The 12,288-nt window shown below is 39.3% G+C and overlaps 1 protein-coding gene across 1 annotated transcript; it reads right to left on the reverse strand.

Annotated features, from left to right (window-relative positions):
- Positions 1-3,006: 3,006 nt before the first annotated feature.
- On the reverse strand, positions 3,007-4,550 carry tcf15 (transcription factor 15). The gene is made up of 2 exons (XM_046056959.1): positions 3,880-4,550; positions 3,007-3,316 (listed from the first exon to the last, which is right to left on the reverse strand). Exons 1-2 carry the CDS (start codon positions 4,357-4,359, stop codon positions 3,254-3,256), a joined length of 543 nt encoding a protein of 180 aa, XP_045912915.1. The 5' UTR covers positions 4,360-4,550; the 3' UTR covers positions 3,007-3,253.
- Positions 4,551-12,288: the final 7,738 nt, after the last annotated feature.

A 12,288-nucleotide genomic window follows, 5' to 3' on the forward strand; every position in this document is an offset into this window, starting at 1 on the left:
GAACACATTTGAGCTGTCGGAGCAGTGATTTGTGTTTGATCTGTAAAGATGTTTTCATGGAGCCATTGCCCAACAGGACTCATTAAATTGTGCTTCTTAAATGTGACTATTTCCTCTTCTGTTTGTTTAGTCCATTAACTGTTCAACATAAACAGGCTGAGATGTTACATTATGTCAGTTTCTTTCACACTTATGCACAAATAAATCACACTAAACTGCAATCTGTAATGTACAATAAAGCAATGCATTTCTCAATGAGCAACATAAAGCAGACAACTTTTATACACTACATACAGTGGTGTTTTTGGTTTACTCTAAAGTGAACTTTATTGTACAATTAAATGTTATTGCTGTAGTGTAGCATGTGAAACCTGTACACTTATCTTCAGAAAATCATCATAAAATTTTTTACTGCTATTTTGTTTGGTTTATTTTAAGCGATAAATCCCACACACTAAAATTCAATTCAGCACCCATGGGTAGAAAATGAAAATGGGTTGTTTTGAACCTGAGTTATTTTTATATATTATTGTTGGATTATTTACCCCGGTTGAAGCATGGTATGGTTGGAAACTGTTAAAGTCTACTCTAGCTATTTTTAAACTGACATGTCATTATTTGTTACAGATTGTTACTGTGTATCCTTACCAGTTTTGAATGTCTCACATACATCATTTTGTAACACTAACAGTAAGTTTGAGACAGTTTTAAGGTAAAACTTGTTGTGTTTAACATGGGGTCAAAATAGCAATATGTTAGTTTGAGTAAACAACTCAACAGTAAAATAAAATGTTACCCTAACACTGGGCCAAAACAACCAATTGATATGGGGTAAAATTAACCCAGTATTGCCTCTGTGTTATGTTAACCCATTTCTTTTTTGTGTGCAGGACAGCAGAAAGGATGGAAGCAAAACTCCTCACTCTGTGCTACTTGGCTTTATATGTTTATTTATATAAAATTACACTGGTGAGTTCAGGCTTCATCCAAAGAGATGACATAATATGGCAGAAAAAGATCATGTGTTATGTTAAGTGTTATGTTCTTGTTGTTTTCTTTTTCATTCACAAAACAACACAGACTATCAAGGTCATTTTCAATCACAGGTCACAAAATTTACAGGACGAGGCGGAACTGCCGTCTATCTGCATTTCATATCCCCTGAAATTCTTCCTGCACAAAATCTCTTTTGGGATGAAGAGATTTGAGCGTCTGAGGAAGAGGAAAAACTCACCAAAGTGAAGCAGTAAACCTCTGCAGTGGTCCCCAGGTGGATGCTTGCCTGTCAGACATGTTAAACAGGTCCACACTGGCATTATTTCCTGCCTTTGCTTTCCTCCCCCATCTCTTCTGATGGCCTCTGACATTAATTCATCTCATCTGTCATCTTGAAAGAAAAAAAGAAAAAGTCTCCTTCTGAATTAGTTGGTCTGCTCGTGCTCAAAAAGAACCACCAGAGAGCTGTACAACTGGGTCCCAGTACCGGATGATGTCAAGACTGGCGCTGACCCAAAGCCCGTCGCACTGAGAGTTCCTCGGAGAGGTCGGCTGCGCGTTGTTTTCCCTTCCTGTGCCTCCATGACATCTTCCTGCCGGCAGGAGCCTCGGGGAGCCATTTGATGAGGCCCGGGGCTCAGAGCATGGAGGACAGCAAATTCCAGTTAGCCTGACAAGGCTGGGGGGCGGGGGATGAGGGGAGCTCGGACCCCCAGCATGCACCTTTAACTGCCTCAGAATTCACTTTCCATACAGCCTCCTGTGTCACCGGAGAGCCTCCCTCTGTGATTTTGAGGACTAAGTTTGCAGTCTGATTCAGACAGGAACTTAGAGCTCAGCTGTCTGTGTGTCTGAGCTGCAATCTGCCTGTTAGAACGATCACACAGTGTCTTTTTAAGATTGGAGAAGACAGAGGCCCACAGAGACTGGGCTGCTTTTGCTTAGCAGCCTGATTTCTCAGCACTTATGAAATGTTTCCAAGTGTAAAGCGGCCTGAATTGGTTAAGAGCTATGAAGACCATGTTGAAAGAGAATGTAAAAGTAGAAAATTAACAAACATTTGCAGCTGATTGTAAGAAAACAAGTAAAATGACAATGATGATAGTAGAGTAACAAACCCAACCTCTGCTGCCACGTGAACTAATCCACTGATAAGAAATAAAGTCACAGAAAGACAAGTTATCTTCAGGATCCATGGCAGCATTGTATTTGCGTCATTTGCCATGATTGCACGTCAGCGGGGTTTCACTTCTGTGCTCCACCATGACCTCCGACCTCTTACCCCATCTCTCCCTGTCCACTGGGCCCACAGCAGTGATTTATCCCTCTGACATACCAACAGCTGTGTTGGGGGCTCCGAGCAGAGTGTGGGCTACTATTTGCCGTGACTAATCGATAGCAGACTTCAAAAAAACACCAATCGTGAGAGTTGGAAAAAAATACACACCAGTCATCGACACCAGAAACCCTGAACCTTTGCTGTGGCTCTGCAAGCTTCATAAACAACGCCTTGGCAACATCACTGGAAACAATGGAAATGTCTGCATGTGTGTGTGAGACATCTTTCCATAAAGACATTTTTTACCAGTAAGTTGGAAAATATATATTTGCAAATGGAGATAAATGTTAATTGAGTTTGTAGGTGTCAAACAAAAACATTTAAAGAGAGTGAAGTTGTCAAAATTTAGGAGGAGTAGGATTAGGGTTAGCTGAGAACAACCAATTTACAAACTTCACCTTCTCATTATATAACAAGACCCCCCCCCAAGCTTCTAACAGACAAGGTCTGAAAAGATCATTTTCATAATTTTCTATTTTTTCATTTCATCAATATATTCTAGCTGTACATCAATGTTCGAGTCATTACTACCATCGGAAGCATATTTTGACAGGACTAATATTCATCTTGTTTGACAGCTTTTGTGTGTTTCTTGTTGTCATAAGACACTGTGATCAAAATAAGGAATCAGATTAAAAAGAGTTGCTTTTTTTTGATAAAATATATTTTATTTAAAACTTTTGGGGGGAAAAGGGACCAAAAACTCATAAGTTTCAAACAAATGCACTGCATCTTTGAAAGGCTTATGCTTACATTTCTCAGTCAAGTATAAATAGTCTCTTCTTTGGTTCCATCTTCTGATTCATCATTTGATCCAGCATGTGTATGTGTGTGTGTGTGCTATGTAACACCAGCTTTGACTCTTCCCTGAGAAAGTCTTTGAGGATTTCAGGTTGCTAATCACTCACTGGACTTCAGTCAGCGTCTCATTCGTAGAGGGCCCAGCCCTCGCATTTTAAGACAGTCTTTGCCATCCTTTATCTGGAAAAAAAAAGATGAACGTCTCAGTCATATAAACATTCAACACTATTTAATTTAACTGCACTAAAACTCATTGCATTTGTTTTCCTAAGGAAATTAAGATTATTAATTTTTATTTTCAACAAATCTACAATAATTATTATCAACTTCAACTATTTGAAGGCAAAGGTAAGAGGAAGGTATTAATTGTGATGTATATCACATTATGTTTTGCACAGCAATATAGTTAAGTAGAAGTAGAAGCAGAAGTAAAAAAAATAAATAAATAAATTACATCTGTGTGTGAATGTGTGAGGAATTTATAAAGAGCGCCAAAATATATTCAGTGCGTAAAAGTGCTTTTTTACGCTATTCAGTAAGACAAAATAATGGAGTTACCCTAAAGTGTTCACTATTGGAGAATTAACAGATGCTGCAATTTTCTCAAAAAGCATGATAAAGACAAAAAAACCAACATGTATCAGGCTCACAGCCACTTTTTATATTTTGCGCATTTAACATATCAGTTGTAGCTTATTAAAGCTGCACTGGATTTTATGCCGGTACAGTAAAACAGCATTTACCCCTTTTCTCTGGTTGCTCAAACAGAAGGTGCAGATGGTCCGCGGCTGCTGCGCCCCGCTCTCTCCTTGCGCATGAACCGGGCCTAGGCAGGGCTGTCCATCACCGCCGCCGTCCCCGAGAAGAAGCACATTGGCCAGGTGGGAAATGTAGCTGGATGCCAGTCGAAGAGTTTCAATTTTGGAGAGCTTTCTGTCCACCGGCTCGGTGGGTATGAGAGTCCGGAGAGCTGTGAACGCCGTGTTGACACTCTGGGTCCTGCCTCTCTCCCTGGCGTTAGCTGCACTCCTCTGTTTCACGACCACCGCGGAGTCTCCTACCAGTTTGCGAGAAATCCTTCTTCGTTTTTCGCTGGAGCCACAGTAACTTTGCTCCGAGCTGCCGTCGCTTTCGCTGCGGTTTTCGTCATCCTCGGACGTGACAGTGAAGTCTGAATAGATCAAGTGTGTCGCCACAGGCCGCAGCATGGCGTAAGTCATCATTAAAAGTTACAAGTCCCGGTGTGGCTCTAAATCCTCTTTTAGATGAGACAGAAAACCAACTCAGGGGCTAACCCTACATCTCAGTATGGCACAAAGACTGCATATAACTACTTGTGAAAAAAAGACGTTTTTAATAAAGCTGAACGACTTTTCATGAGTGAGTCTGCAGTGGCCTATTTTAAGGATGGACGCAGACTACCTGGTCAGCTGGGCTCTTATAGCTGCATGGGAGGAGCTGCCAGCAGCACACTGTAACCTCTCAAGTGAAAAGACTCTGTATACACAAATAATAATTCATCATAAATATACCACATTGTCATAAATCATAATAACTGTACATGAATATTAAAGTGAAACATTGAAATGTAAAGTGATAGTTTAATGATAGTAATTTTTTATCACTGGAACTCACATATACAGGGTGACTGCAGAGAAACATTGGCAGTGTTTGGCTATTCTCTTCATTTACCACAAGTTAAAAGTGATTGTGGATTCTATTTCTGTTTTTAAAAAGACAGATATTGTAACTATTGCAGGCTATTGCATGACACAGTATAGCAGAATGTATTTAGTGGTGGAACATATATTCAGATGCTTTATCTATGAGTAAAGGAAGCAATATGGCATTGTAAAAATATTCCATTAAAAGTCCTGTATTCAAAATATTACTAAGTAGAAGAACATATGTTTTAACATCAAAATCTAGAAAAAGTAAAACTACTTATCATAAAGATGATGTCAACTGAGTGGAATATTATTGAATATTATATCATTACTCATGCATTTATGTGTAAGTAGAATTGTAAAAAAAAAAAATCGAAAAGTAGAAGTAGAATAGTGTTATTGCTGGTCAAGGTGGAGCAAGTTTCTAACTACGGTGCTAAGTTGTTTAGTCGATAAAAATACGTCTTTTATTATAAACTGATCAAATGTTTTTATGTAAAAGTTTAATCAGAAAAGTAACTGGTAACTATAACTGTCAAATAAACGCAGTGGAGTAAAAAATACAATATATACTAAGATATAGATATAAAGTAGAGAAGTATAAAGTTACATTAAATTAAAAAACTCAAGTAAGTACATGTACTTAAGTACAGTAAAGAGCAAATGCAGTTACTTGCCACCACTGGCTGTATAGGTTTATGGCCCAGGAGCATCATTACAAAATTTAAATGTTTAAGCTATAAAGTATTTTAATGGCCTTGAGGGACTGAAGTTTGCTTTTCAGTTATTTTACAGCTTACAGTCTGACATGTTTATAGTGCTGCCACCCACTGAGGCTTGTTTTTGTTGGCTGGTAAACCACACCAATACAGTCGAGACCAAAAGGAATTTAATTTCTCCACAAAATTTCAGCAACTTGAGCAATTATAATTGTGCAAGTGTTTGGAGAACTTGTGCAGTGTGGTGTGTATGCAAATTATTTTGTTGGTCTTTCCAACTCTGAAATTTCCAATGGAAATTGTCAAGCCAAATGTAAGAAGTTCTTTCATTTGAATTTCATTTTCAGGAAGCCCGACTTAATGTTTGGCTTTGAATCACTATTGCACAGCAACAAATTGGCTCAGACTAATTAGAGTAAATAATTCCACTGTTACATCACCATATTAAAAGCTGGCATTGGACTACACACTGAGGAGCACAGGTCAGGCAGCAGGAGAAAGTTAAATGTGAGTAAATAAACACTGAGCAGATGATCCTGGAATGGCAAGCATTTATTTGCTTGCTGCCCTGAGTTTAAAAAAACAAACTAGCGGCAAATGGATGATTTTGTCCCTCCAAGCCCCATCGGCAGACACAAGTCCCTTCCAGCCACAGCTGGCAGCACATTCAGCCTCTTCAATGTGCCTCAGCTGCATCAACAGTAAGACATCAGACACCAAAACTGTCTGCTGAAGGAGTACTGAGGTCTTACAAAGGACAGGAACCTGCAGTGGCAAAGGCTGTGTGAATATTTTAATTAGCATAATAAGTTAGTCTCTTCAGAGATTTAACTCTATGCAAAGTAATTTAAAAAATCATGTGCTTCACAAATCTTAAATAATTTGTTGTGATATCTGATGATCCAGTAATAACACATTAAAATGTCAACAAATCCCATCAACTATCATCAAATAAATTATGTTGCGAGTCTCAGATACTCTCTGCTGCTGCTGTATGGTTGACTACATTTACAAGGACCCGATCAAAACCCGGTAAATTTAGTTTATCTTTGTGAGACGTGAACCTGTGTGTGTGTGTGTGTGTGTGTGTGTATTGACTTGGATCTAACGATAGAAGCTGAAGCGTTCTTAGAACAACTATCTTATTTCTTGGAAGTGTGAAACGCTCCTTTGGTTGTCCGGAAGAAGTAGATCCATTTATCCATACTGATGAGACGACAGCATGTTGAGTTTGCCACCCACTGAGTCCTGTGTTGTTGTCCTTCAGAGATCCAAGAACAGCAGCTCTGTCTGAGCCATCAAGCACATACAAGGAAGGTTTTCTGTGTGTGTGTTGCTGCATGTTTTACGATTCTATCGATGGCAATGTCGGCCCATCACTTTACAAGATAGATTGCCATGAAATTTTGTACAGACATTCATGGTCCCCAGAGGATGAATTCCAGTGACTTTGGTTACCGCCTCACTTTTCCTTTAGCACAACAATGAGCTTGATATTTTAGGCTTTTAGTCAAATGTCTAGACAACTAATGGATTGATGGCAACGCAATTTGGTGCAGATACTAATTTATCCAAGAGGATTATCTTTTGGTGATCATCTGAGCTTTTCTGTAGTGCCACCAGCATGTCGAAGTCTTCACTTATCTTGTGAAATATCTCAACATCTACTGGATTGATTGGCACAAAATTTGGTATAGACATTCATGGTCTCCAGAGGATCAATGCTGATAACTTTGGTGATGCTCTTACTTTTAAGTGTCTCACCAGCTGTCGGATGAATTGCCATGAAATTTGGTGCACACATTCATGTCCCCCTCAGGATGATTTGTAATAAATTTGATGATTCTCTGAGTTTTCATCTAACGCCATCATCTGATCAAAATGTTAATCTTACCAATGTTACTTGCAAAACAACATTCCCATTAGTCTCAACTGTACTTTGTGTTAAGTGCACAGGTACAGTATCATATAGTTTCATTGGCACATTCAAATGTGCACAGGCAATCTGAATGAGCCTAGTTAATCTTGTTGAGCAGCAGTCACTCTGCACCTCATCCACTTTTCTTCAGCACAGCTGGTGGTGGTGGACCAGCCACTGTTTCACTCACAATTCTCCAGGTTTCCCTCTGCTGCTGACACATTTGCATACATGTACATGTCAAAGCCAAGACAGCTGGTTAATGCCTTTTCCTTCCATCCAAGCCTGGCGATATTCTAGATTTTTCAACAATCCTATTAAAAGCTAAAAAAAAAATAAAAAATTAGTGAAGCTAAAGCCAGAAATAATTTACTGGGTGATATGTTCCTTCATTACGATGAACACAGCTGACACCACTTACACAGCCCTGCTTCAGTAAATACTCACTAGAGAATTAAATCTGTGGCTGAAAATGGTTCCCAAGAAATACACAATTTAACCGTTTGCCCAAAACACAGTACAGTGCCCAGGTGTTTTAGATATCATCTGGATGCTTTTTATAAACATTGAAAAAATCAGGACCCTGTTTTTAAGATTTATGTTTTCAGTACAAAGAAAATCGTCTGAGAGCAACAGACAGGCTGGGGAAGCCAGGAGGTATTGATAGACAGGATTAATGCACTGTTGGTTTTTATCTTTTCATGGGATTTGGGAGGTCTGTTTTTTCTGTCTCACAGTGTATGGTCAGGTGAAAAATGGTTGGGGTTAAGGCAAGGCTGTACTGAGGTAAAGCTAAGGAGAAAAATATCAAAATCTTAAACACAACAACAGCATATCACGTTTTTCCTCATCCTTGTTCAGCAAAGCATTTATAGAGGGGATCTGTACTGTGGCATCATGTTTTGTTGTGTTTTCTCCAGATCTGTGTTGGAACACTGGGACACACTGTACCTGTTTTCTTAAGGTACTTAGGCCCTATTGAAAAACATAGTAGACACATGTTAATGTGTAGATGCAACACAAACTTCCTCTGCAGAGCAGGTTTGTCTAACAGTTTTGTTGCAGTTGGGCTCAGATGTTGCTCAGAAGTCAACAGCCCGTGTGAAATACAGCCTATTGCTATCATACCACATGTATTCTTTCACAAAGCTACACAAAGATGAAGGTTTACGCGCAAGTGGTGAGGTCAGAGGGAGGATAAAGCACTGCAAATCTGGCACAAATTACACGCCTGCAGCCACCAGTAGTCTGATCGAATTCCGGATAGGAAGCTGTGAGAAGTCATCAGCGAATCAAACACCTAAACTCTTTCAAGAGCATTTGGTTGTAATACCTCCCCAAGTGGAACAAATGGGTGAGCTGGCTAACCAGAGACCTTTTTTTAAGCTGTATTTTAAATGTAGACGCACTATAATGAAGAACCACAATCAGATTTGTGAAGGTTTGTATGGCATTTTTAATCTGCCACATAGATTCAGCAGTGAGAAGACAGCTGGAAAAGCTCTTTTTATTAATGCTTATCACTGTTAAAACAATTGTCCATACATGAGAAAAATCTGCCATGATAAAAATAGAAAAATGCAAATGCAGGCTTTTAAAATTTAAAACAGTGTTGAACAACCCATTTATTTTAACCTGGTTACAGTAAAAACAAACAGAGCAATTCATGTTTTTTAGTTTATGGTACTATATGGTACAGACGTGCACAAGCCAATTATGTAGGTAACCGAGTTTGATGGGATGCCAGAAATAGAGAAATCTGTCTGTGTTCTAATAAACAATGTCACTGCAGACACTATAGCGAGTGTTTGTAGATGAATGACTAATCCTCTTTGTATCACCAAAACATAATAAAGTGAAATTTTCACCCTTGTTTTTCTCAGAAACAGACAAAAAGAAATTAATTGTTTGGCGTTTATGGAAGATTTTATTGGACTTTAATATTTGTAACCCACAGAAAACAATCCACAAATGTGAACTATGAAATATAACGCAAATATTTCACTATCTACAAATATGTATTTTTACATTTGTGATGTGTAAAATCCTTTCCACAAGCGATTTCTACACACAAAACAGTTTTTGCGCATTTGCAGATTGCTTTCTATCAATTTGTGGGTCAGGTTACATTTGTAACTTCCTTTTTACGCATTTGTGGAATTTTGTCCTATGTGTACTGCAGAGATCTGTAAAAAAAAACAACCTCCCATGAGTTGTAAAAATATCCACTGCCCAGGGTCATCTGTATGAGACAACCACTTCTGCTTCTGTTGGACCACTAGACTCTACTCCGTTCAAACTTTTCTGTACAAGTGTATATACTATTGGATACTTTATCACTTTATACTTTATCTGGGGGTGGTGAAGGCACAATGGATAAGACACATACCTTTGATGTGAGTGACCCGGGTTCAATCCCCCACTGTGGCCCGTCCCCTGATTGCTCCAGAGGTGTGCAACCTCTGACATGTATAGCAATTGTAAGTCCTTTTGGATAAAAGCGTCAGCTAAATGAATAAGTGTAAATCTGCTGGTGTAGCTAATAAACTGCTCACACACTTACAGATCTGTGGTACAGAAAAACTTTCGTCCACAAATGCGTAAAAAGGAAGTCACAGATCAGATGTAACATGACCTGCAAATTGACAGGTAATGATCCGTAAATGTGCAAAAACCAATATTATATAGCTGCAGTACCGGAGACTGCAGTTTGGGGACCGTAGTTCTTTTGCGACAAGTTTCTCGCTTTCTTTTTTCCAAGTAATGTCCAGCTTTGTCCGGTTTTTATATAAATATGAAGTAGTAGTCTGACTCCGGTGCCATCTGACGCTAACAACAACAGTGGAACCGGATGTGCACGGAAGCTAGCTGCAGAGTAGCGCAAGTGAAGATAAATCAAGTTGTAATCCCAAAAACTAAAGTAAAAAGCTAATTTAATAAAAGCAGTTAACTCTGATCTCCTCCCGCAGGCAAATGGCATAGTTGTCAGAGCAGAATCCAGACCGACTATGGGTGTTTATTTCTCTGAAAGCTGCAGCACTGCTCCCCGCACACTTCCCCGTTCTTTAACAGCTCCCTGTTGGATTGTCATTAAACCGCTCGGCAGGTCCTCACCAAACAATGCTCCAAAGCTGCCGGTGACGTTTGAACTATCTCACCGCTGACAGGCTTTCGCAACAGCACCTCAAGCAAATTTTTCGGCCAAGTTGAAAAATTTGAACGCCTCATTCGTGCCGCTCGGAGCTAATTCGCGTCTTTGCGTTGACTTTGTACGTAATCAAGCCGCCCAAAACGCTGGATTCGCTTTCGCACCTTAACCCTGTCTGCTAGTACGGCCGATGTGCACAGCTGTAGGGTTAACCAGTCAACATGCATATAATCAATAACTAAGTTTTAGGCACACACTCGGTGATGGTTGTTTAATCACAGTAAGGGTCCTAGAAATGCAGTTCTGGTCCAAGGATTGCGGTCCTGAAACTGCAGCCTCCGGTACTGCAGCTACGTACTACTCAAAAACTGTGAAATTAGATCCATAAATGCATAAACACTTTGTATGTGAAATTAAAATGTGTATACGCAGTAAATTGTACACATTTGCAAATTTTATACTACTACAGTACTGTCAGACCCATTTAAACTCTTTGCACACTAAAAAAAAAGTCTATATCATATCTTTGTTTTATATTCTACCATCATTAGTCATTGTTTTTGGTTAGAGATATTGAAAAAAAATAGTCTCCTTAGATTCATGTGTCAAATTTTAAGTTTTTGTAGGGATGTGGCGGGAGAAAAACTATACTTAGCGAAAATCAAAGTCTGCTTAGGGCTTCACCAAATCTCATGAACTTTCTCATGAAAGTTAATTTGTTAAGTCATCACTGAGCAATACAACATCAAACGGTAAAAACTTTTATGAGAATTGACATGGCCCCAATCCATTTGTGAAAAACACTTCCGCTTCGTACCCCCCTAAATCCCCTTGATCTGTTTAAATCCTCAAAGATAAAGCGTACAGAACCACCCATGGAAAACGCTCCCCAAAGCAACAGGTGCAATATATTTTTTCATACCGGTGTTGCGTGTCAAAAACCCTTTGAGGATATGGTTACTTCCAGACAGTGAGAGAGCCACAGGAAGTCTTCTCACACGCGACGTTTCAGATGAGAAATTTAGAGTCCTTTAGGGCCGGTCGGTAAAAGCTGCCCCAGGTCTCCCTTCATTTCCTCGATGACCACAAAGGGAGACTATCAAGCAACTCAAACAACTGAGCTTGCATTGTGAAGGCGCTGATGTCGGAAAGTCCTCCTCTATGTGCACTGACCTGTGATGTATACCTGTTTACCTACATTATTCTATAAACCTACCTTCCATCCTCTAAAACAGAGTTGCAGGGGAACTGACTTGATATAATAAGCAGGGAAAGTCAGTACCAAAAACAAACAGGGCATTATGAAATACATTTACACAAGATTATTCAGTACAGCAGAACCAACCATTAATATTAATGTGCATGTTTAAGAGGCAAAAAACTGCTATCTATGTTATTTACTGGAAGTGGAATGCATTTTTACTCTTCGCATCAGGGACTTCAGCTTGGAGACTCAGCCATCAATCAGGGTGTTTTTACATGCATTTGTAAAATGAGTTTATCTGAGAGCACTACAAGGAAGTGAGAAAGAGCTTTGGCTTTAATATGAAATGACCTGGATTGTTTTTCCTCATTCCTCCTCTTTCTTTGGCAAAACACAGGTTACAACAGAGATCTTTTACAGAGATGATGAGTAAGAAAGCCTGATGACTGGGAAAAGGGGCAGACTTAACAACATCTTGCAATTTGACACGAGACGT

The sequence above is a fragment of the Micropterus dolomieu genome, linkage group LG08 (assembly GCF_021292245.1).
Source record: "Micropterus dolomieu isolate WLL.071019.BEF.003 ecotype Adirondacks linkage group LG08, ASM2129224v1, whole genome shotgun sequence".
Lineage (NCBI taxonomy): Eukaryota > Metazoa > Chordata > Actinopteri > Centrarchiformes > Centrarchidae > Micropterus > Micropterus dolomieu.